The sequence below is a fragment of the Dryobates pubescens genome, chromosome 27 (assembly GCF_014839835.1).
Source record: "Dryobates pubescens isolate bDryPub1 chromosome 27, bDryPub1.pri, whole genome shotgun sequence".
NCBI lineage: Eukaryota > Metazoa > Chordata > Aves > Piciformes > Picidae > Dryobates > Dryobates pubescens.
This window is the reverse complement of record NC_071638.1, coordinates 8,812,473-8,837,261: the sequence shown is the minus strand read 5'-3', so window position 1 is coordinate 8,837,261 and position 24,789 is coordinate 8,812,473. Positions and strand designations below refer to the sequence as shown.

The window sequence follows — 24,789 nt, the reverse complement described above, 5'->3', positions numbered from 1 at the left end:
GTTCTGGTGAGGCCACACCTGGGAGTATTGTGCCCACTTTTGGGCACCTCAATAAAAAAGAGATGTGGAGGTGCTGGAGCCCTTGCAGAGGAGGGCAAGGAAGCTGTGAAGGGCCTGGAGAATAAATCTGATGAAGAGCAACTGAAGGAGCTGGGGATGGTTGGTTGAGAAAGAGGAGGCTGAGGGGAGACCTCATTGCTCTCTACAACTACCTGAAAGGACCTTGTGGAGAGGCTGCTGCTGGTCTCTTCTCCCAGGTAATTAGTGGCAGAAAAAGAGGTGAATGGCCTCAGACTGCCACTGGGTAGCTTTAGACTGGACTGTAGGTGAATTTTTTTCCCCAGCAAAAGTGATCAGACATTAGAATGAGCTGTCCAAGGAGGTGGTTGAGTCACCAAGCCTAGATGTGTTTAAAGGTGGTTTGGATGGGGTTCTTGTGGTAATCCTTGTAGAGTAGGGCTTGGTTGGATTGGGTGATCCTGAGGGTCTTCTCCCACCTGAATGTTTCTGTGATTTTGGAGCTAAAAGATTTTTTTGTATGTTTCTTGCAGGTGCAGATGGATGCTCCCAAAGAAATTCAGCCTGCAGGAGAGTTCACTTGCCAGCTGTGTGGCTTAACAGCTCCCTACACATACTATGGGCAGAAGCCACCAAACACACAGTCCCTTGTGTGAGTAAAGTCTTGCATGCTACAGATTCAATTTGTGCTGTGAGCATTGGTAGCCTTGTGCTGTGGAATGACCTGCACTGCATGAGCCTAGGAACACCCCTTTCTTTTTCCAAAGGGAAGAAAGGGGGGAAATTGTCAGCATTGACAGGAAAGACAAAACAAAAGGAGCCTTCCCATCCTGCTTCAATAATCCCAACTCCTACTATTTGCACATACCCTTACTTTCTTACCAGAACAGGGTTGCCCTGCATTTCTGGGAATAGCTCTTTCCTCACAGCTGTGTCAGCTGGGTAACATGTAAACACAGCATGAAGTCAAACGTTTTTCAGAGCTGTTAGCCAGGGAGCTAGGGACAGCAATGCTTTTTTTTGTTGCATGAATTGGACAGTTCTTTGGCAGGTTGTAGGGCATGACAGTGAGTGGAAATTTAGTACATGTTTACATTTCAGAAGACAAAGCCTTTTCCATCTCTTGCTAAGTAGGGATAGTTTGATCAGAAATGATGCAGTTAGGACTGTGCAGACATGAAACTCCCCATCAAACAAACAGTTACCTTTAAAAATATGGGTAGCTCCACTGAGTCCATCCTGGTTAGCAAACCCACCAGGCAGACATGGTCAGAAACTCACCAGAACTGGAAGTCAGGCATGAACTCAACAGTTCATCCCAATAACACTGCTTAGCATCTAATAAAATGGAAGCAGCTGTTGATCACCACCTGCCTGGGCTGTTTGCTTTGGGCAGCTGTACTTTTATCATTCCCAATCACAGAGTCATAGAATAGCTCAGGTTGGAAGAGACCTCAGAGATCATCTCCTCCAACCTCCCCACCATGGGCAGGGACACCTCTCAACTAGACTCAACTGCTCAAGGCCTCAGCCAACCTGGCCTTCAACATCCCAGGCAGGAGGCAGCCATAACCTCCCTGGGCAGCCTGTTCCAGTCTCACCACTCTCCTACTGAAGAACTTCCTCAGCTCCAGTCTGTCCCTGCTCTCTCTTCAGCTTCAAACCATTCCCCCTTATCCTGTCTCTAGACAGCCTTAGGAAAAGTCTCTCTGCAGCCTTCCTGGGGGATCCTTTCAGGTACTGGAAGGCAGCTCTAAGGTCTCTCCAGAGTCTTCTCTAACACCCCCAGCTCCCTCAGCCTATCCTCATAGCAGAGGTGTTCCATCCCTTGGATCACCTCTGTGGCCCTCCTCTGGACTCTCCCCAGCAGCTCTGTGTCCTTCCTATGCTGCAGACACCAAAGTGCTACTGGTTTTCCCTCTTCAACATCCTTCCTAAACTGAGGGGCCCAGAACTGGACACAGTCCTCAAGGTGTGGCCAGGTGTGTGGGAATGTTCAAGCCATACTGTTTTTTTTTTTGATTGAGTGGAGAGGAAAAAGGAAATGCTAGGAAAAATGTGTTTACTGAAAGAGTGGTCAAGCACTGGAACAGATTACCCAGGGAAGGGGTGGAGGTGTTCAAAATGTACAGACATGGCACTCTGGGACATGGTTTAGTGGGCATGATGGTGTTGGGTGGAGGGTTGGACTTGGTGTGTTAACAGAGTTATCTGTTAAATATATATTGTACTCCATATTACTGCAGGATCAAAGTTTGATTTAAGCCCAAGCATCAGCCAGCCTTGCAGGGTGCTCTGTGCAGACAGTCACCCAGCTGACTTCTGTAAGATTTTGCCTGCAGCTCCCAGGAAGACTTAAGGCCCGAGTCATAGAATAGAATCATAGAATCAATAAGGCTGGAAGAGACCTCAGAGATCATCAAGTCCAACCTATCACCCAACACCTCATGACTAGCTAAACCATGGCTCCAAGTGCCACGTCCAATCCTTTTTTGAACAGCAATCTCGTTGGGTAGGACAGCATGAAAAAGGCAGAGTTAGGCACAGAGGAAAGCAAGAGAAGCCGCAGCAAGGTGAAAGCTATGTAAGGGAGCATGGAATGTAGTCAGGAGGGTTGCTAGGTGGATCACAGAGCAAAGGACACCAAAGGAACAGGGCCCGGTTCCAACCTCTTCCAGCAGTAACCATGAGCCAGCTGGGATTGTCACCATGGACATTTCCCCAGTGCCACTGACAATGCCCAGGAATGCTCAGGAGTCCCTTTCTCCAATCTCCAGCACTTTTTGTTCTGCCTCTACAGAAGTGACTCTCCCAGAAGGTTCACCCTCAGCATCTTCACTCCACATCCCATGCCACCATGCAGGACACCCTCCAGGCTCTCCAGGGATGTGCCTCCATGATCACTTCCCACCCATAATCCTCAGCTGAAGGTCTGCTGGGCTTTGCTAAGCCCAGCAGAGCCACTGCAAGACGGGCCACTAACAACTCAAAGGCCACAGCATGAGGAGTAGAGGAAAACAGTAGGAAGTTGCAGAGGCTCCTGCTTCACCCTCAGAGCCCGGGCTGCCCATGGGCTGAGAGCTTCTGGCAGTACAGCTCATGCAGGCTCTGTGCTATCTTCTGTGTCTCTTGAAAGGTCTTGAGAGTCTTTCCCAAGCAGATTGCCACACTCCCTTAATGCTCTGGAGCAAGCCTATGACACAAAGCAAGCATATTTCAGGTCATTGCAATGCTCTGTGCCAGTTGCTCACACTGCCAGGAGGTGGAAATCTTAGTTATGTCAGTGCTGTAAAGCTAAGAGCAGCAAATCCTTTGGATCCTACCCTCACGTGCACACAGCTTTGGAAGGGAGCCTCTAATTAAGAGCAGTGCAATTGGAATGCTAACTTGACAAGGCACTGAAGGCATGCCATAGAAGTGGAAGGCAGAAAAATACTCCAAGGTAGAGCTCTGAGAAAAACAGAGCAAGGTGGCCTTCCTTCAGAGGACCACCAGCTGCCCTAAGCTTGGAAGACGGATACAAAGTGCAGGCCAAGCAGATCAAGTAGAATGAGCTGATGCCTTTTCAGCCTCCACAGTTTCCCCATTTCAGCTCTCCCCTGCTATGACATCTGTTCTTTAAGAGCTGAAATTCCTCCCTTGCAGGATTTTGGAAGAAAGCTACGTCATGAAGGATCCTTTCACTCCTGACAAGAGCAAGTTCCTCATCCTCGGCTCTCACTGCAGTTTGTGTAGCAGAGTGGTGTGCGTTGGTGCGGTAAGTAACAAGCAAAACAAGCTTCTTCAGACATCTGTCTTTGCTCCTGGTGACCTGTTAAAGAAAGATCAAGCAGCAAACCCACAAACAGCCTATTTTTAAGTCCAGCTAATTGCATGTTCCTGTGGATTCCCCAAGAGAAAGCTCTTTGTACTAAATGCTTACCATCTTAAAGTGCTCTATTTACAGACAAGCCCACCCCAAGCTCACTCAATGGGTGCTCTTCTCCACTAGCACAAGGAAATGCAAGGGAGATCACATATCACTTCAAGACCTTTAAGGTTCAGTAGACCATACCATACCGACAGTAGACTTGTTTTTTCCTGTACAGGGAACACAGACATCCCTGGGTCCTCAGGTTTGCATGCTCAGCACAGGGCTGTCATCCTGTTTGCAAAAGCTGCTGTAGAAAGTGAGTGGGGAGGAGGGTTGTGCAATGCCATGATAGCTCTCTGAAGAAGAATGGATTTGAGTAGCAGCTGGTAGGCAATCTTTAAACTATGAAATCTGAGTCCAGTCCAGAAAGGTGGTGTAAAACTACAGCTGTCTTCATTCCTCCTCAGTGCAGAACTGGCCCCTTTGTTTGTTGTGAGTTCAAAGCAAAAATTAAGACAAGTTATGACACAATGATCAGTGTCTGGAGGCTGCTTTGAGGCAATACAATGAATTGAGAAAATTCAGGTCCCATTCCTTTCCCTTGGCAAACCAGTTCTGTGGCTGCAAGAGAATCAGGACTTGTGCAGTAACCAGGACTGCTGCATGAGCCAACCCATGACAAGACGTCACCAGACAGGTTACACAGACAGTGGCCTGCACTTGTTGGACCAGACATCACTGCTCTAACAGCAGCCAGATCCTGGCCTTCTCCTTCAAAGGGGTTGTTTGCTATCCCAGAGTAATGTGCTTGAATCTCAAGTGCAGCTATTAGCAAGAGCACACCTTGGTTTTAAAGCATCAGCTTTAGCAGTGGTCACATGCAACCTTTTCAGCCAGTTCTGTCATGGCAGTGGTTAGAAGCCAGCTCCACAGACCTGATCCTTACTGCAAGTAACTACTAGTGGGAGTTACACTTACTAAAGACTTTGTGAAAATGTAGAGTTTTTTTTCATGTTTGTTGCTGGTTGTAATTCTGATGGGACAAAGGAGTACTTCTGGCCTCTTCAGAGCATGAGGTGAGACTATCTGGGCAACTGAGACAGCTCCTATGCAAATGCCAGATGGTTTCAGTGTGGGGACTTGAGGAACTCCTGAGGTGAACAAAGAGTGGAATTATCCTGACAACATTTAGAGGGTTGGATAGACACAGCCAAAAGGAAAGTGGTGCACTTGGACAAGTCAGCTGCTTTCTGACTTCTGTCAGGTTTGGTCCACTCTCCTAAGAAAAACACCAAAAGCTCAGACTAGAGATGACAAGTGTGTTGGGTTTTTTCCTTTCTGGAGTCCATTCTGATTGCATCTTTGGTAGTTGGGCTGAAGTTTCCAGAGCTAAGTGCAAGTCTCCTAGTGAAGATGGGGCTTTGTCTTTTAAAAGATTTATGAACTGTTTCACTTCATCTAGGGCATGGCAATCATAGAATCCTAGAATGGCTCAGGCTGGAAGGGACCTCAGAGCTCACCTGCTCCCCACCATGGTCAGGGACACCTCTCAACTAGTCTCAGCTGCTCAAGGCCTCATCCAACCTGGCCTTCAACTCCCCCAGGGAGGAGGCATCCAGACCCTCCCTGGGCAGCCTAATCCAGAGTCTTACCACCATCACCAATGTGTAGAAGATGTGTAGCAGTGAACTAGCAGAAGCCTCTTCTACTCTTCTTGGTGTTCCTGCCTATTGTGGAAACATGCCAGTCATTTACTTGTTGTTATCTGAGTCTTCAAGATCCCCATGATGGTATCACTCAAAACAAAACCTTGATTGTAAGTGATTGAGAATGAATTTCTTCCCAAACTAGCCAGGCCAGGTAGTGAATCACACATATGGCTGTGGTTTCAAAATGTCTTTAGCAATACTACTTAGGTAACATTGAGAGGCATCTGCAGAAATTGCAATTAGTGTTTAAACACCCACACCACAGAGCAGGTAAACACAGATTGTTCTCTTTCATGTAGGGAGAATTTAGAGTGCAGAGAAGTAAAAACTTACCCAAGGCAGAAGAGAGAGCCAAAGGCCGGATAGTGTCTCTGTGGATTGGTTTTGGTGCTTGCTTGTGCTTGAGCCAAGCAGATCAACTCAGCCCTGTGCTGAGTGTTTCCATAATGTTCATGGAATCCTAGAATGGCTCAAGTTGGAAAGGACCTCAGTGATCATCTACTGCAACCTCCCCACCATGGGCAGGGACACCTCTCAACTAGACTCAGCTGCTCAAGGCCTCATCCAGCCTGGCCTTCAACACCCCCAGGCAGGAGGCAGCCACAGCCTTCCTGGGCAGCCTGTTCCAGAGTCCCACCACCCTCACACTCAAGAACTTCTTCCTCAGCTCCAGTCTAACCCTGCTCTCCCTCAGCTTCAAACCATTCTCCCTTGGCCTGTCTCTAGACACCCTCAGGATAAGTTCCTCTGCAGCCTTCCTGCAGGATCCCTTCTGGTACTGGCAGGCAGCCCTAAGGTCCCCCTGGAGTCTTCTCTTCTCCAGGCTGAACACCCCCAGCTCCCTCAGCGTGTCCTCATAGCAGAGCATCTTGGATCATCTTTGTGGCCTCCTCTGGACTATTTCTAACAGCTCTGTGTCCTTCTTATGCTGGGTACACCAGAACTGGGTGCAGTGCAACATCAGAATTGAAGCTTTCTTGGGCATTTTTGGTAAAAAAGCTGGGCCAAGCTGATGGAATGATTTTAGTGACAGGTTTCTTTCATCTCTATGTTCCCTCAGAATATAACTGGACTAACCTGTGGCAAAATGAAGACCTTTCTGACCTTAGCTTTGGCAGCAGGGCTTGATTTAATTTGCTGGCTTTGATATCTAAAGGAGACTCAGATACAGACCAGATTCCAGGCTTTTCATGAGACAGCTCCTGCTAGCTGTCAATTCTTTCCTCACAGTTGCTGTGCCAAGGAAAATCAAGGTACTGAGGAACTGTTCTGATTAATGGTCATAAATTCACTTCTCCAAAGTGAGTATTTTTTACAAGGGCTTTTAGTGATGGGATGAGAGGGGATGTCTTTAAGCTGGAAGAGGTGAGCTTTAGACTGGGTGTTAGGAAGAAATCCTTTCCAGTGAGGGTGGTGAGTTACTGGAACAGGCTGCCCAGAGAGGTCTCCTTCTCTGGAGGTGTTCAAAACCTGCCTAGATGCATTCCTGTGTGACCTGCTGTAGGTGATCCTGCTCTGGCAGGAGGAGGTTAGACTAGGTAGTCTTTTGAGGTGCCTTCCAACCCCTAGCATTTTGTGATTCTGTTGTGGATGTCCCCTCCCTGGAGCTGTTCAAGGCCAGGTTGGACAGGACCTTGAGCAGCCTGGTCTAGTAGGAAGTGTCCCTACCTGTGGCAGGGGGGTTGGAACTAGATGATCTTTAAAGTCCCTTCCAAAGCAAACCATTCAGTGATTCTATGAAGTGTCTCTTACGTCTCACTCAGTTTCTTTACTACAGTCAGCTTGGGCAAAACCCCACACAAAGGAAGCTACTAAAGGTGCTTTCCAAAGTCCTAAGGAAGGTCAGTTCCCCTTCTTCCTGTTTCCTTTTCAGAAAATGGGAGAGGAAATGATATAACCTGACCATCTGAGTCATTTAACACAGTTATGTCTTCTTGCAACACAAACTGAAGACAGGAGAAGAGAAGAGGAGGCTTTTGGAGAAAAAAGGGAGGGAAAGGAGCAGGTTTGATCCTGAGGGAACTGGCAGATGAAGTTGTCAGACTACTGTCCATCAGATTTGAAAAGCCATGGCAATCTGATGAAGTCTCCCTCCTGCCTTAGTCATGGAAGTGGTAAAACATACCAACCTCTGAGCATGAGGGAAATCTTCTTTGAGGGTAACAGCACTAGGACTGGCTGCCCTGAAAGGTTGTGGAATCTCTGGAGATGGACAAAACCTGTCTGGATGCATTCCTGTACAACCTCCCTTAGGTGGAGGGTTGGAGGGCTCTTCTAACCTCCACCATTCTGTGATTTTGCAATTATCCAGTTAGACACAGCAGCCTCTCAGGATAATGGTCAAAGAAGGGCTGAACTGTACCCAGTAAGTGTAATCCACAGGGTTTCAAAACAACATCTAGGCTGAACAATCCCACAGCTGAGGGAGGATGACCAAGCCTGTGCAGACCCAGCACCCAGGTGTGCAATGGGTTGTATTGTGTAAGCCAGAGCTGGGCACTCAGTTCAGCTCAAGGAAATTTGCAGATGACACCAAGCTGGGGGCAGGAGTTGATCTGTTAGAGGGTAGGAGAGCTCTGCAGAAGGACCTTGACAGGCTGGACAGATGGGCAGAGTCCAACGGCATGAGATTGAACACATCCAAGTGCCGGGTTCAACACTTTGGCCACAACAACTCCATGCAGTGCTGTAGGCTGGGGTCAGAGTGGCTGGAGAGCAGCCAGGCAGAAAGGGAGAGGCTGAGGGAGCTGGGGTTGCTTAGCCTGGAGAAGAGGAGGTTCAGGGGAGACCTTCTTGCTGTCTACAACTACCTGAAGGGAGGTTGTAGACAGGCAGATGTTGGTCTCTTCTCCTAGGCAGCCAGCACCAGAACAAGAGGACACAGTCTCAAGGTTCACCAGGGGAGGTTTAAGCTGGATGTTAAGAAGAAGTTCTTCATAGAAAGAGAGATTGGCCATTGGAGTGTGCTACCCAGGGAGGTGGTGGAGTCCCCATCACTGGAGGTGTTTAGGAAGAGCCTGGATGAGGCACTTGGTGCCATGGTTGAGTTGATTAGATGGTGTTGGGTGATAGGTTGGACTCGATGATATCAAAGGTCTTTTCCAAGCTGGTTATTTCTGCCCCAAGTGAGATTAAAACACTTACTTAAGTAAATGCAGTTTAAGCACTAGTAAGGCTGTGAGGAGCTGCATCTTACCAGCAGGGTTCCCCACTGGCAGAACAAGGGAAAAACCTCTTCCCTCCTTTGCTGTTGAAGAGTGGTGCAGTGCTGGTCGCCGTGGAGCCAGGAGGCAGGGGCAGCTGTGTGCCATTTTGCAATGCAAACAGGAATAGCAAGGCCAACCTCAACCCTAATCTTCCCTTTTTAATTGGCAGCTTAAAGTATTAAGGATACCAAGAGACAAAAAACAGTAGGCTCTGGAGGTTGTGCAACTGAAATCCAGATTCAAGGCTTTTGATAGACCAAGGCCTCACAGTAGCTCTGCATATGAAAGTGCCTGGCAGAGCAGAAAAGGACAATAGATGGAATTGTTCTGATTGGAAAAGACTTTAAAGATCATTGAGTCCAACCATTATCTAACACTACTGAGTCTGGTGCTAAGCCATGTCCCACAGTACCACATCCATGCATCTCTTAACCATGTCCAGGGATGGATTCAGCCACCTCCCTGGGGAGCCTGTTGCAGTGTTTGAGAACCCTATCAGTCAAGAGATTTCTTCCAATATCCAATCTAAACCTTCCTGGGTGCCATTCCCTCTCATTCTATCACTTGTTACTAGGAAGAAGAACCTGAAACTCAGCTGGCTACAACCTCCTTTCAGGTAGCTGCAGAGAGCCAGAAGGTCTCCCCTCAGCCTCCTCTTCTTCAGACTAAGCCAGCCCAGTTTCCCCAGCCGCTCCTCATCAGGCCTGTGCTGCAGAGTTGTTCCTCAGATTTGGCAGTCACACAGAAGCAGGCTGATTGTGATTTTGATGTAATCATCTGCTGAATCTGCTGCTGAAGTCCAGATAGTGACATGGGAAACAAAAGCAAGAATAGAAGCCCAGAAATATCCAAGCCAAGCCTCAGGAGAAAAGCTAGCTACAAATGACCATGGCAAGAGGAAAGCTTTTCCATTTAGGGTAAACCCCATGGAATCCATCACTCCCCAAAAGATGGCCTGATCCATCTGAGCTGATGTCTTTATTCATGTTTAAATCCCCAAGAATAATCCAGCAGCAACACTAGCTCCAGCTTACCTGCTATATCCTGTTTGGAATGTAGTGATCAGCACACTAGGAGAACCATGGACTTTGGTCTGGCCATGGGGCAGAGGGATAAGACATTAGTTAGCTGCATTTCCAGTTGGCCAAACTCTGTACTGCAAGGAGATTAAAATACTCCAGTTTTTTCTCCCTCTTAGTCAGTCACTAAGATCCCAAATACTGCCTCCAGTTCTGGTGCCCTCAGCATAAGAAGGACACAGAGCTGCTGGAGACAGTCCAGAGAAGGTCACAAAGATGATCCAAGGGCTGGAGCAGCTCTGCTATGAGGACAGGCTGAGGGAGCTGGGGGTGTTCAGCCTGGAGAAGAGAAGACTCCAGGGGGACCTTAGAGCTGCCTGCCAGGACCTGAAGGGATCCTCCAGGAAGGCTGCAGAGGGACTTTTCCTGAGGGTGTCTAGAGACAGGACAGGGGGAAATGGTTTGAAGCTGAGGGAGAGCAGGGTTAGACTGGAGCTGAAGAAGTTCTTCAGTAAGAGAGTGGTGAGACTCTGGCACAGGCTGCCCAGGGAGGGTGTAGCTGCCTCCTGCCTGGAGGTGTTGAAGGCCAGGCTGGATGAGGCCTTGAGCCACTAAGTCTAGTTGAGAGGTGTCCCTGCCCATGGTGGGGAGATGGAGGAGATGAGCTCTGAGGTCCCTTCCAGCCTGAGCCATTCTGTGATTTCTGTGAAATGATGCTTGCAGGACAGGCCAGTTTGAAGGTTGTGTTACTGTGCTGCTTAGCAGTGAGCTGATGAAGGTCACCTCTTTTAAGAGGAACAATATGATAGCTGGTTTGGTTAACAACTGCTGTGAAGCCAGCTTTTATTTGTCACCCAGTTAGCTCTAGGCAGATGTTAGAATTATTGAACAGGAAGAAGTAGAATTGCTGGAATAGTTCAGCCTAGCAGAAGAGTTGTAAATCTAGATGTGGTTTAAGGAGGCTGGAATTTAAGCAGTTCCAGTTTGTTCATCCTGCTAATATTACTCTGTTTTTGTTTTTCCACAGGAATGTAGCCTGTTCTACTCCAAAAGGTTCTGCCTGCCTTGTGTGAAGAAAAACCTAAAGGCCTTCCCTTTGGAAATACAAGAAGATATGGAGAAAAAGAAGTCCCAGCAAAAATCCTTGCCTAGTGGAAAAATGGATGCAAGAACATAAATACTGAAGAACCAAGAGAGGGAGTTCTCTGGCTGGGGTTTCTCCTCTCCTTTTGGAGGCTATCATGTTGCTCCTTTTAAAGAGGTGACCTTCATCAGCTGGCTGCTGCACAGCACAGTAGCACCGTTCCTTGGAGCTGGCTGGGCTCCCAGCATTATCAAGCAGCGAGTGCAGGGCCAGCAGCACAGCCTCAAAAGTGGTGAAGAGCCATAAAGCAAGGCAGCCAGGCCTGTTGTCACCACATACAGCACAGCACCAACCAGGACAGGAACCATGGCTGAGTATTCACATTTGGGGCTTTGTTCTTGATATGCTGCAGTGTTAGGAAAATCTGATACAGATTTATCTGGCTTATTTCAGGGCACAGTGACTGAAATCCAACAAGGACAATCTAGAGTCTCATGTGTGGGAAAGAACAAGCCCATGGACTAGTAGAGGTTGGGGGCTGACCTCTTGGAGAGCAGCTCTGGGGAAAAGGACCTGGGGGTCCTGGTGGACAGCAGGATGCCCATGAGCCAGCAATGTGCCCTTGTGGCCAAGAAAGCCAAGGGCATCCTGGGGTGGATTAGAAGGACTGTCATTTAGTAGGTGCAGAAAGGTTCTCCTGCCCCTCTGCTCTGCCCTGGTGAGGCTGCATCTGGAATATTGTGTCCGGTTCTGGGCCCCTCGGTCCAGGAAGGACCTCAGGAAACTGCCTGAAAGAGTCCAGCACAGAGCCACAAAGCTGCTGCAGGCAGTGGAACATCTCCCTGTGGAGAACAGGCTGAGGGAGCTGGGGCTTGGAGCAGAGGAGCCTGAGGGCTGCCCTCATTGCTGCTGATAAAGATGTGCAGGCCTGGAGGGAGGCTCTGCTCAGGGCTGTCCAAGAACAGGACAAGGGGCACTGGGGGCAAGCTGGAGCAGAGGAGGTGCCACAGGAACAGAAGGGAAAAACTTTTTCCCTGTGAGGGCGCTGGAGCCCTGGAGCAGGCTTCCTAGAGAGGCTGAGTCTGCTCTTGAGACTTTTCAAACCCTCCTGATTGTGACCTGCCCTGGGTGCTCCTGCTCTGACAGAGGGATTGGACTGGATGATCTTTCAAGGCCCTTCCCAAGCCCTAACACACTGTGATGCTGTGATTCCAGGAGGTCAGCATACACCCACTGCCAACCTGGCAGTGCTGTCCTGATAAGATTACAGAAGGTAAGAAATTCCAAGCTCTAAGTCTAAAGTCAAACTATCAGAAGCAAATGCCACATGTAGCCATAGGAACACCTGGGTGATAATCTCAGTATTAACCTAGAAGGAAGTTGTCTGAAGAGAGCTGCTCTTGGAAGAGAATACCAGTATAGTAACAGTAATACTAAAAGGTACTTCCAAGTCATTTGCACTTGCAGTCCCTTTCTGCCAGTCTTCCAGCCCATGGCAATTAGAGGAAGAGAAGAGGACCCTCAGTAGATCCTCCTCATGCCTTACAGGTCAGGATGACTTCCTTCTCACATGCACATCAGTTCATCTGGAAATAGCAAAGTTCAGTTAGTAAGATCAGTTCTTTCCTGAACTAAGCAATTAAACTGCACCTAGAACAGGGAGTTCAGAACCAGTTTCAGTCCTAAAAGAGTTAAAGAAAATGTTAGGGAAACAGCAGCTTGTTTCATAGGAGCCTAGAATGGCTCATGTTGGAAGGGACCTCAGAGATCATCTACTCCAACCTCTTAGCTAGAGGGGCAGGGACACCTCTCAGCTAGACTCAGCTGCTCAAGGCCTCATCCAGCCTGGCCTTCAACACCCCCAGGCAGGAGGCAGCCACAACCTCCCTGGGCAGCCTGTGCCAGACTCTCACCACTCTCCTACTGAAGAACTTCTTCCTCAGCTCCAGTCTAGCCTTGCTGTCTCTCAGCTTCAAACCATTCTCCCTTGGCCTGTCTCTAGACACCCTCAGGGAAAGTCCCTCTGCAGCCTTCCTGCAGAATCCCTTCAGGTAATGGAAGGTCCACCCTGGAGTCTTCTCCAGGCTGAACACCCCCAGCTCCCTCAGCCTGTGCTCACAGCAGAGCTGCTTCAGCCCTTGGATCATCTTTGTGGCCTCCTCTGGACTCTCTCCAGCAGCTCTGTGTCCTCCTGCTGGGGACACCAGAACTGGAGGCAGGCTTGGAGGTAAGGTCTCAGCAGAGCAGAGCCAAGGGGCAGAATCCCCTCTCTTGCCCTGCTGCCCACACTGCTCTGGCTGCAGCCCAGCACACAGCTGCCTGCTGGGCTGCAGGAGGGCACTGCTGGCTCCTGGGGAGCTGCTCAGCAATCAATACACCCTCATCTCTTTCTTCAGAGTTGCTCTGTGCCCATCAGATTCATGCCTCCAACCCATGGCATTACTGTGAGTTGCTTTGCTGGCAAGCACAGCTCAGCACCAGTCAGTAAATTCACTTTGAAAAAACACTTATTTTTTAATAACCATTGAGGCAAAACCTTGTTGCAGTTGAACTCTCCTTACATTCAGCTTCCATTGGGGTTTTTATCAAAGCATGTGGGTTCCTACCTGTCTCTCTACAAACACTCTGAGTTCTCAACCTCTTAGCTTGAGAAGGAGACTGAAAAACAGAATGTAGAAAGGAAGAAAAGAAAAAGTTTAGTTCAAGTTGTTTGGTGGTTGGTGTTTTTTTCATCCTAGAGGTGTAGGCTGCTAACATTTGAGAGTGCATCAGCATCCTGAGGTCACTTTGTCTTTCCCACAGACCCCTGTGAGAGGAGGGCTTTCATTCTCTCTTGAAAATATACTTTGCATTGCTCTGGCAGAAAGAAGCTTGCTCCAGCACAGTTAGCTTTGCCTACTGCTCCCTGCAGCTTCTGTATTTACTGTAGTAAAACATAGCCCAAACCTCCTGGAAGGAGAGATGACTGAAAGCAGGGACCTAGGGTTCTTTTTTTCCCCCCTCTTTAATACTGATATCTTGATTTAATTAAACACTTGTTAGTGATTAGGGTTTGGCCACCTTAACAAAAACCTGCTTTTGTGTGTGTGCTGTATCAGATAACAGCCAGTTGAAGAGGTGATAAAGGGTTCTAAAAGCCCAACGAGATTAACCTCTTGTGTTCCACCCCCAAAGGAAACCCAGAGCAGTTGTCTGTAAAGGCTGTGAAATAGCAGCAGTGTGGCAAGCAGCTCACCTGAGCAGCTGACAGGCCTTGGTCAGACGGTTCCCAGGGACACTCCTCTTAAAACACATTCTTTAGAATAGAATAGAATCAACCAGGTTGGAAAAGACCTTCAAGATCACAAAGTTCAACCTATCACCCAAAACCATCTAATCAACTCAACCATGGCACCAAGTGCCTCATTCAGGCTCTTCTTAAACACCTCCAGGGATGGTGACTCCACCACCTCCCTGGGCAGCACATCCCAATGGCCAATCTCTCTTTCTATGAAGAACTTCTTCCTAACATCCAGCCTAAACCTCCCTGGCACAGCTTGAGACTGTGTCGCTGGTTGCCTTGGAGAAGAGACCAACCCCCTCCTGGCTACAACCTCCCTTCAGGGAGTTGTAGAGAGCAATGAGGTCATCCCTGAGCCTCCTCTTCTCCAGGCTAAGCAACCCCAGCTCCCTCAGCCTCTCCTCCAGGGCTGTGCTCCAGACCCCTCCCCAGCTTTGTTGCCCTTCTCTGGACACCTTCCAGCATCTCAACATCTTTCCTAAACTGAGGAGCCCAGAGCTGGACACAGGACTCAAGGTGTGGCTGAGTACAGGGCAGAATGGCTTCCCTGCTCCTGCTGGCCACACTATTCCTGATCCAGGCCAGGATGCCATTAGATTTGTTCTGAGTAAAGAACCGATGCTGTCCTTTCCCCTGCTGAAACCAGAGGGAAGGAGTTATGGCTCCTGAGGAGGCTCCCACCTGTCCCCCACTATTCCTTCCCCAGAGGAGAGGGAGGAAGGATTTGCTGTCTGCACACAGAAGCTGCTCAGTGCCCGCAGACACTCTTCCCAGTAGGGACATGGCCCAGCCAACAGCTCTCTTACCCCCCGCTGGGCAAAGGCACTGTGTCTGCATGAAGGCCAGACATCCCTGGAGGATCTGAATGTGCCAGAGGTAGCGAGGTGCAGATTTGTACAGCACTCGAGGTGGTTCTTTGCATTCTGGACCACCCCCAGAGGATTTGCCAACCTGCTCACAGTTCCTGCTGCACGCCACCAGCGGCTCCGGCGCGATCGCACCGCTGGCCGCAGCGGCGGAAAGCAGAGCTTGCATCCTGCCAAGCTGTTGCCTGCTTTGGACTTTCCCATACCACTGAGTATATTTTTTTGGGGTCTCCATTCATTTGTAATGAATGCCAAGAAACTTCTTGCCTGGATCATAAGGCTGCTGTCTTCTCCACATCAGAGACTCCTGTACATGCATAGCCAACACGAGCAGACAGCCCAAAATACAACAGCTTTAAGTACCTTATCCTTAGTCTTGGAGCTCTCAGTTAAGGCCCAGCCTGTAATCAGACTAATCTGTTTGGTGCATGTAGCCTATCATGCCCTGGGCAGAGGCAACTCGTCTGACACTTGAGGTCCTTGCAATAGGAGTTCTGTTTTGCAACATCCTTGCCACGGAGTCTGACAGGATCAACTATCACAAGGAGAAAAAGAACCCCAAACAGGCTCAGAAGGCAGAAAAGGTTTTAAAAGTTTGTAAGGAGGTTAGGGAAAACAGAAAGGAAAGAGCCTTGCCTGAGGGTGAGTTAACAATGACTTTGCATCATCTAGAGAGAGCTTTAAGTGCCTCATCTGTAGTACCTCTTAGAGGTTTTCTTCACTCCCCATAGGCAGCAATGAAGGAGCTGGGGGTTACCCAAAGACAGCTCAGCAGAGCTGTTACAAATGGCCGCAGGCAGCACACCTGTGTGGGAGCACAAAGCATGTGCAAATTTCAAGTTGCAGCCATTTGGGATAATGAAATCTTCTCTTATGACAAATAAAAGGCAGGCAGTGGGAAATCATCACTGCAGCATCCAGTGCAGGCTGTCCTCGGAGCAGCTGCCACGTTGCCCACAGCAAAATTCAAGTGCAGCTTTAAAGATTTCTACATAGAATATACATAGAATAAACCAGGTTGGAAGAGACCTTCAAGATCATCGCGTCCAACCCATCAACCAATCCAACACCACCCAAACAACTAACCCACGGCACCAAGCACCCCATCAAGTCTTCTCCTGAAAACCTCCAATGATGGCGACTCCACCACCTCCCCAGGCAGCCCATTCCAATGGGCAATCACTCTTTCTGTATAGAACTTTTTCCTAACATCTAGCCTGACCCTTCCCTGGCGCAGCCTGAGACTGTGTCCTCTTGTTCTGGTACTGGCCGCCTGGGAGAAGAGACCAACATCCGTCTGTCTACAACCTCCCTTCAGGTAGTTGTAGAGAGCAATAAGGTCACCCCTGAGTCTCCTCTTCTCCAGGCTAAGCAACCCCAGCTCCCTCAGCCTCTCCTCGTAGGCCTTGTGTTCCAAACCCCTCACCAACTTTGTTGCCCTTCTCTGGACTCGCTCCAGCAAGTCAACATCCTTCCTAAACTGGGTGGCCCAGAACTGGATACAGTACTCGAGGTGCGGCCTAACCAGTGCAGTGTACAGGGGCAGAATGACCTCCCTGCTCCTGCTGGCCACACTGTTCCATGAAGGTCACCATAAAGTGACTCTCTTCCTGCAGGAAGCTTTGGTTAGCAGGAATAGTGCAGGCACAGGCTCAGCCCTGTAGCACAGCCACAGCGCAGGCAACAGGCTCAGCCCTGTAGCACAGCCACAGCGCAGGCAACAGGCTCAGCCCTGTAGCACAGCCACAGCGCAGGCAACAGGCTCAGCCCTGTAGCACAGCCACAGCGCAGGCACAGGCCCAGCCCTGTAGCACAGCCACAGCGCAGGCACAGGCCCAGCCCTGTAGCACAGCCACAGCGCAGGCACAGGCCCAGCCCTGTAGCACAGCCACAGCGCAGGCACAGGCTCAGCCCTGTAGCACAGCCACAGCGCAGGCACAGGCTCAGCCCTGTAGCACAGCCACAGCGCAGGCACAGGCTCAGCCCTGTAGCACAGCCACAGCGCAGGCACAGGCTCAGCCCTGTAGCACAGCCACAGCGCAGGCACAGGCTCAGCCCTGTAGCACAGCCACAGCGCAGGCACAGGCCCAGCCCTGTAGCACAGCCACAGCGCAGGCACAGGCCCAGCCCTGTAGCACAGCCACAGCGCAGGCACAGGCTCAGCCCTGTAGCACAGCCACAGCGCAGACACAGGCTCAGCCCTGTAGCACAGCCACAGCGCAGGCACAGGCTCAGCCCTGTAGCACAGCCACAGCGCAGGCACAGGCCCAGCCCTGTAGCACAGCCACAGCGCAGGCACAGGCCCAGCCCTGTAGCACAGCCACAGCGCAGGCACAGGCTCAGCCCTGTAGCACAGCCACAGCGCAGGCACAGGCCCAGCCCTGTAGCACAGCCACAGCGCAGACACAGGCTCAGCCCTGTAGCACAGCCACAGCGCAGGCACAGGCCCAGCCCTGTAGCACAGCCACAGCGCAGGCACAGGCCCAGCCCTGTAGCACAGCCACAGCGCAGGCACAGGCCCAGCCCTGTAGCACAGCCACAGCGCAGGCACAGGCCCAGCCCTGTAGCACAGCCACAGCGCAGGCAACAGGCTCACACCTGTAGCAGAGCCACAGCACAGGCTCACACCTGCGAGCACACAGCGCAGGCACAGGCTCAGCCCTGTAGCACAGCGACAGCGCAGGCACAGGCTCAGCCCTGTAGCACAGCCACAGTGCAGGCACAGGCTCAGCCCTGTAGCACAGCCACAGCGCAGGCACAGGCTCAGCCCTGTAGCACAGCCACAGCGCAGGCAACAGGCTCACACCTGTAGCAGAGCCACAGCACAGGCTCACACCTGCGAGCACACAGCGCAGGCACAGGCTCAGCCCTGTAGCACAGCGACAGCGCAGGCACAGGCTCAGCCCTGTAGCACAGCCACAGTGCAGGCACAGGCTCAGCCCTGTAGCACAGCCACAGCGCAGGCACAGGCCCAGCCCTGTAGCACAGCCACAGCGCAGGCAACAGGCTCACACCTGTAGCACAGCCACAGCGCAGGCAACAGGCCCAGCCCTGTAGCACAGCCACAGCGCAGGCACAGGCTCACACCTGTAGCACAGCCACAGCGCAGGCACAGGCCCAGCCCTGTAGCACAGCCACAGCGCAGGCACAGGCTCAGCCCTGTAGCACAGCCACAGCGCAGGCACAGGCTCAGCCCTGTAGCACAGCCACAGCGCAGGCACAGGCTCAGCCCTGTAGCACAGCCACAGCGCAGGCACAGGCTCACACCTGCGAGCACACAGCGCAGGCACAGGCTCAGCCCTGTAGCACAGCCACAGCGCAGGCACAGGCTCAGCCCTGCGAGCAGATTGTGAATGGATCTCTGCTTCTAATCATGAGGGGAACAACCCTACAGGGAAGCCATCCAGGGCACCTCAGCAGCAGAGGTGATCAGGAGACTTGATGGGGTGCTTGGTGCCATGGGTTAGTTGTTTAGGTGGCGTTGGATTGGTTGATGGGTTGGATGTGATGATCTTGAAGGTCTCTTCCAACCTGGTTTATTCTATGTATTCTATGTATTCTTCCTCACAGACAGTAAAGACCAGAAAGGAATAAATAACAATTTGACTTCAAGCCCCATCCTTCCCCCATCAAAGGGTACAAAAGGGTTCACCAGACAAGCCACAAAGCCACTATTTACACGGAATCATTTCCATCTTCAAGCACCCCTGCCGTGTAACTTGGTGCAAGTTTATCCCTCCCAATGGCATTCTGATATTCTACAAGTTAAGATGTGAAGAAAGGACAACCCCCTCCCACCACCACCACACACAGCAGTACCAAGAACCTCAGATCAGCGCCACAGATCATGTCAAAGAGCAGCAGCAGAAAGCTGATCAAACCTAGACTAAACACAGTAGATGCCACGGATGGGCAGGAAAGCACTTGAGGTACAAGCAAGCAGCAGACCCCCCCCCCTACACCTTACATCTGGACACTTCCCCAAGCATTAGGCTCTGCAGGGAGGGAACCACTGTAAGGCCTTCTGCTGAAGCAGTACCACAACAAAAGGCGTTCGTTAGATGTGGCTGCAGCTTTCCAGCTAATGGGGATGCTTTGGAGGAGAGGCAGAGCTGAAACCGTTCCCCTTCAGACAGAGGGTAAGCTCTGACTGCTTTGTCTGAGGTGGTGCCCAAGTCATGCAAGCTTTCCAGTAGAAATCAGGAGGAAAGTCAAATGCAACAGGATGTGGCCCAGGTCCCGTGATGAATCAATCTCCCCAGGTTTTAGCTGTTTGAATAAACAAACAAATGTTTAGATGCTTATTATAAGCTCTTTTGAGTTGCACACTCGTGCTAGCCCTCTCATGGGAACAGACTTAGTGCAGCTACTGGCACTTCCTAAATCTGGGAGGGGGGGGGAAGAGGCAGGAATAATGCAAAATATCCTCTCTGGCAGCACGTCAGCTCGCTAGCAGTCGACTAGAAGCAAAGCATCAAGGCACATGGAAATGGCAGTTCAATAAATGAAAACACTGGGATCTTTAAATGGGAAGAGAGGTTCCATTTCTGCAGGTGGAAACCATTCCCAGCTACTGCCCATCACTGGGCCTTGGAAAAAAAGAGGTGGGATTCTGCAGCTCAACGAGGTCCAGAGTAAGTGATTTGGATTTCAGAAGCAGTTATGTGCTGCTACACTGCAGACAGGACACCCTTAAAGAAAGTGATTAAGGAGATAGAAATGAACCTCAGAATTCCTAATACTTGACAGAAAAAAACCCCCAACCTTTGAATCTTCCTCCCCCCAAACATTGCCAAAGGACCTGGGGCATTCCATTACATACATTTAAAAACCCCCAAATAACCCTCAGACTGTGGAAGCTGCAAGGGCTGGGGAGAACTTCAGCCATACCAATGCTTCCTGAGATTTTTCCTCTATCCATCTGTTCTCTCCTCTTTTAAGCTGGTTTAAGGCTAACCGGGGTTCTTTGGTGCCATGATAGCAAACTAAGTTCTGTTGGTAAGAGCCACATCAAAGCTACACCTTAAAGAGCCAGGCAGGCTTTAATCATCTGGGCTGCATCCAAAGCAGTGTGGCCAGAGATGGAGAGACAGGATCCTGGCACTTGGCTCTGGTGAGACCTCACCTGCAGTGCTGCATCCAGCTCTGTGGGCCTCAACACAGGAAGGACATGGACCTGATGGAGCAGGTCCAGAGGAGGGACACAAAAATGATCAGGGGCCGGAGCAGCTCTGCTATGAGGTCACACTGAGGGAGTTCAGCCTGGAGAAGAGAAGGCTCCAAGCAGACCTAAGAGCAGCCTGCCAGTACCTGAAGGGGGCTACAAGGAAGTCATGAAGGGAGTTTTGACAAGGGCTTGTAGTGCCAGGACAAGGGGCAATGGCTTTGAGCGTGAGGAGGGCAGATTTAGACTGGAAATTCTTTCCAGTGAAGGTGGGGAGGCACTGGAACAGGTTGCCCAGGGAGGTTGTGGCTGTGTTGAAGGCCATGTTGGATGAGGCCTTGAGCAAGCTGAGCCGGCAGGAGGTGTCCCTGCCCATGGCAGGGGCTGGAACTGGATGATCTTTAAGGTCCCTTCCAACCTAAACCATTTTATCAATGTATGCTCTCACTTTACTCATCTTACTAAAATCTTGCAGTGAAGGTTTTAAGATTCTGAAGTCCTCACCAAAAGCTCTACAAAGTGTCCTCTTGTACCCTTCAAAGCTTAACTGCTGTGCAAATGCTAGGACTGACTCCTGAGCTCTGTGTTAGACAAACACCACAGGAAGGGAATCATCCTGTGAGAAGAACCCCAAGAAGCAACAACCAAACCAAAGAGCAGTGTCCTGCGTGCCACTAGCACTGCTGTGCACTGCACCGGGAGCACATCCTGGGAAATGGGCAAGCCCAGCAGTTTCCTTATGGCTTATTTTGCACTAGGAGCAAGTCCTGTTGTAAACCCAGAGTTTGATCTCAGGAACATGATCAGCTTCCTCTCAGCTGTGCTCTCTTTCATGCTGTTACACAACTGACACCTGCAAATGCTGCTCTTGGTAATGCCAGCACCTCACCCACTTGGGGCTCTATGGACAAGGATGAAAGCTGGTGAGAAATCTAGCTCATACTTCTAGGAACAAGGAGCAGGATTCAATCTATCCAAGTGGCCCACTGGGAAAAAGGAAGCAGGATATTCATCAGAAAAGTAATCAGGCCCAAACAACTCTGTCCCACCAAGATACTCAACAAGGAACCTGGGGCCTTGCCTATGCAGCTGAAATCACAGATCCCAGGATGTCAGGGGTTGGAAGGGACTTCCAGAGATCAAGTCCAACCCCCTGCCAGAGCAGGACCAGAGAATCCAGCACAGGGCACACAGGAAGGCATCCAGATGGGGCTGGAAAGTCTCCAGAGAAGGAGACTCCACAACCTCTCTGGGCAGCCTGTTTAGTGCTCTGTGACCCTCCCAGTGAAGTTCCTCCTCATGCTGAGGTGGAGCCTCCTGTGCTGGAGTTTCTATGCATACACTTTTGTCTGGGCTAGGATCAGATCTTTCAGGCTCCCCTAAATTCTTGCCAAATCCCACCAGCCATTTTTAACTTCAACCACATCTTGAGATATTCCAACCCTCTGAAGCACACAAGGACACTTTCCTATTTCCTTGGGAAGAAAGGGTTCCACTGCTTTACCACATGTACCCTTCTCTGCTGGGTGTTAGATAACTCCTCAGCTTTTATCTCATCTTTTAACCCGCCTCCTCCCAAGGTAGCACTACCAGAAGCTGGGCTGCATTTCACAGGATTAAAGCAGCAGCAGATCAAAGCTCTTTTGTTAGTGTATGGACAGCAAGATCCAACCACTTACATACATACATAGAATACATACATAGAATAAACCAGGTTGGAAGAGACCTTCAAGATCACCGCGTCCAACCCATCAACCAATCCAACACCACCCAAACAACTAACCCACGGCACCAAGCACCCTATCAAGTCTTCTCCTGAAAACCTCCAATGATGGTGACTCCACCACCTCCCCAGGCAGCCCATTCCAATGTGCAATCACTCTTTCTGTATAGAACTTTTTCCTAACATCTAGCCTGAACCTCCCCTGGCGCAGCCTGAGACTGTGTCCTCTTGTTCTGGTACTGGCCGCCTGGGAGAAGAGACCAACATCCGTCTGTCTACAACCTCCCTTCAGGTAGTTGTAGAGAGCAATAAGGTCACCCCTGAGTCTCCTCCAGGCTAAGCAACCCCAGCTCCCTCAGCCTCTCCTCGTAGGGCTTGATGCAGCCTGACTGCTGCCAGGAAAGAAAAAGTGTCAGCTGGCTCTCAGTGATTGCCATCAGCCCGAAGTGCCTCGGCTTCATGATTGTGCATTCACCTGGAGGGAAGCTGCTGATTCTGCTGGGGTCTACAAAGGACTAAACCAAGAGAAAATACCATTTTGTGCGCTTCTGGTACTTAACATTCTGATTTATTCTCCAAATGTGCATTCCTTACCAACCTCCAACGTGGCAAATCAAAGAACCATTGTAAGATACTCCATGAGCACTAGCATCAGTACTTTTCTGCAGAGTTCGTTCAAAAACCAGACAAAAGATCCCAAACCAGAAGAAGTGCAACACTGCAGTGACTTCTCCTGCTCTGTGCTGGGTCAACAGCAGAGTAACTGCCAGTAGGTTTGCTCCCATGATTAGTATTGCTCTTGTCCTTAAATAGTGGGGGGAGGGGGAGGGGGGAATAAAAGACTAAGAATCCTTAATACATATCCCTGTAGATTTCCTGTAGCAAAGGATGTAAGTGTGCATCAGATTCAGTCTTCTTAATGATCTGCACCAGCTGAGCGTGCTCTGTGACGAGCTGTCGGAGGTCAGCCATTTTCTGGAGGAGCTTGGGGAAGAGGAAGATGTCATCAGGGTGGTTGCTTTGCAGGTGAAGCTTCAGGACGTGCACAATGCTCTCCTGCATCTTTTCTATGTGGCCAACGTTGACGAGCCCAGGCCGATCTGCTCCCAAAACAGACAGAACAGAAGCAGACTATGACATGGATTCCTCCTGGAGAGCAGGCTGCCTTCTGGATCATGGAAGGGCTCAGCTTGGAAGGGACCTCAGAGGTCCTCCAACTGCCCCACCATGGGCAGGGACACCTCTCAGCTAGACTCAGCGGCTCAAGGCCTCATCCAGCCTGGCCTTCAACACCCCCAGGCAGGAGGCAGCCACAGCCTCCCTGAGCAGCCTGTGCCAGACTCTCACCAACCTTGTACTCAAGAACTTCCTCAGCTCCAGTCTAACCCTGCTCTGCCTCAGCTTCAAACCATTCCCCCTTGGCCTGGCTCTAGACACCCTCAGGAAAAGTCTCTCTGCAGCCTTCCTGGAGAATCCCTTCAGGTACTGGGGGGCAGCTCTAAGGCCCCCCTGGAGTCTTCTCCTCTCCAAACTGAACACCCCCAGCTCCCTCAGCCTGTCCTCACAGCAGAGCTGTTCCAGCCCTTGGATCATCTTTGTGACCTCCTCTGGACTCTCTCCAGCAGCTCTGTGACCTTCTCATGCTGGGGACCCCAGAACTGGAGGCAGGCTTGGAGGTGAGGTCTCAGCAGAGCAGAGCCAAGGGGCAGAATCCCCTCTCTTGCCCTGCTGCCCACACTGCTCTGGCTGCAGCCCAGCACACAGCTGCCTGCTGGGCTCCAGGAGGGCACTGCTGGCTCCTGGGGAGCTGCTCAGCAACCAACTCCCCCAAGTCTCTTTCTTCAGAGCTGCTCTCAACCCACTCTGCACCCAGCCTGGATTTGTGCCTGGGACTGGCCTGACCCAGCAGCAGGACCTTGCACTTGGCCTTGTTGAACACCTAGTGCTCACCTCCACAGCAGATGATGGCAGCCACAAACAGGGAGATGTCACTGTCATCCAGCTCCAGCGCGTTGAATTTCATCGCGAAGTCAAACTTGGGCTCCATGATGTCACAGAAAGGCTTCCTCAGGCTCTTCAGGAACTCCCGCGTGATGAAGCCGTTCCCATAGGCTACCAGCATCCCATCCTTGTTCATCACAGAGGCTAGCATGGCAAATATGGCTTCATAAACTCCATATTTTAACAGTGTCACTTGATCATTCAAGTCAAGGGTGGAGAAGCCGGGGATGGATTTGGCAAACTCAGTGAGTTCTGTGACAGTCTCTACCGAAGTGCACTGGCAGCAGTGGAAGATCCGAACCTCTGCTTCCTTGTTCTGAATTCCATTGGCTACCAGTTTTGCCACCAGAGTCTTCTCTGCCATACACAAGGTGTCCATATCATGTATAACAAATGGCTGCAGAGGGGAAAAGAACAGTAGCAATTCAGTCACAAAATAGTGGTTAGCAATGACTGGCTTCTTAAGGAAGAGGCATTTTGATGCACTTTGATGCCAATCAGTCTTCAGCTTGTCAGTAACCCAAGAGTTTCTTTACACAGGATCACAGAGTTGCCAGGGTTGGAAGGGACCTCAGGGAGCATCCAGTTCCAACCCCCCCTGCCATGGCCAGGGACACCTCACACTACAGCAGGTTGCTCACAGCCACACCCAGCCTGGCCTGAAAAACCTCCAGGGAAGAGGCTTCCACCACCTCCCTGGGCAACCTGTGCCAGTCTCTCACCACCCTCATGGGGAATAACTTCTTCCTAACATCCAATCAAAATCTCCCCTCCTGTAGCTTGGATCCATTCCCTCCAGTCCTATCACTCCCTGACACCCTCTAAAGTCCCTCCCCAGCTTTCTTGGAGCCCCCTTCAGATCCTGG

At 50.6% G+C, this 24,789-nt stretch overlaps 2 protein-coding genes across 2 annotated transcripts in view; one reads left to right on the top strand and one right to left on the bottom strand.

Moving 5' to 3' along the window:
* Positions 1-556: 556 nt before the first annotated feature.
* On the top strand, positions 557-11,807 carry CDPF1 (cysteine rich DPF motif domain containing 1). Its single transcript, XM_009907165.2, has 3 exons — positions 557-670; positions 3,664-3,775; positions 10,833-11,807. The coding sequence occupies exons 1-3, from the start codon at positions 558-560 to the stop codon at positions 10,980-10,982; spliced, it is 375 nt and encodes a 124-aa protein (XP_009905467.1). The 5' UTR covers position 557; the 3' UTR covers positions 10,983-11,807.
* Positions 11,808-22,476: 10,669 nt separating this feature from the next.
* The window catches only part of PPARA (peroxisome proliferator activated receptor alpha), a 48,702-nt gene continuing 46,389 nt past the window's right edge, over positions 22,477-24,789 (bottom strand). The window contains exons 7-8 of the mRNA XM_054173761.1: positions 23,873-24,320; positions 22,477-23,022 (exon numbers count right to left, since the gene is read on the bottom strand). Coding sequence (XP_054029736.1) covers positions 22,775-23,022; positions 23,873-24,320 — 696 coding nt within the window. The 3' untranslated portion in view covers positions 22,477-22,774. The remainder of the gene's footprint in view (positions 23,023-23,872; positions 24,321-24,789) is intronic.

What these genes read in the sequence shown, in the direction of transcription:
- CDPF1 (XM_009907165.2), top strand. Translation starts at nt 558, where the DNA reads ATGGATGCTCCCAAAGAAATTCAGCCTGCAGGAGAGTTCACTTGCCAG. An exon ending in CCAAACACACAGTCCCTTGT is followed by an intron (nt 671 to 3,663) that starts GTGAGTAAAGTC and finishes CCTCCCTTGCAG; the next exon opens with GATTTTGGAAGAAAGCTACG. An exon ending in GAGTGGTGTGCGTTGGTGCG is followed by an intron (nt 3,776 to 10,832) that starts GTAAGTAACAAG and finishes GTTTTTCCACAG; the next exon opens with GAATGTAGCCTGTTCTACTC.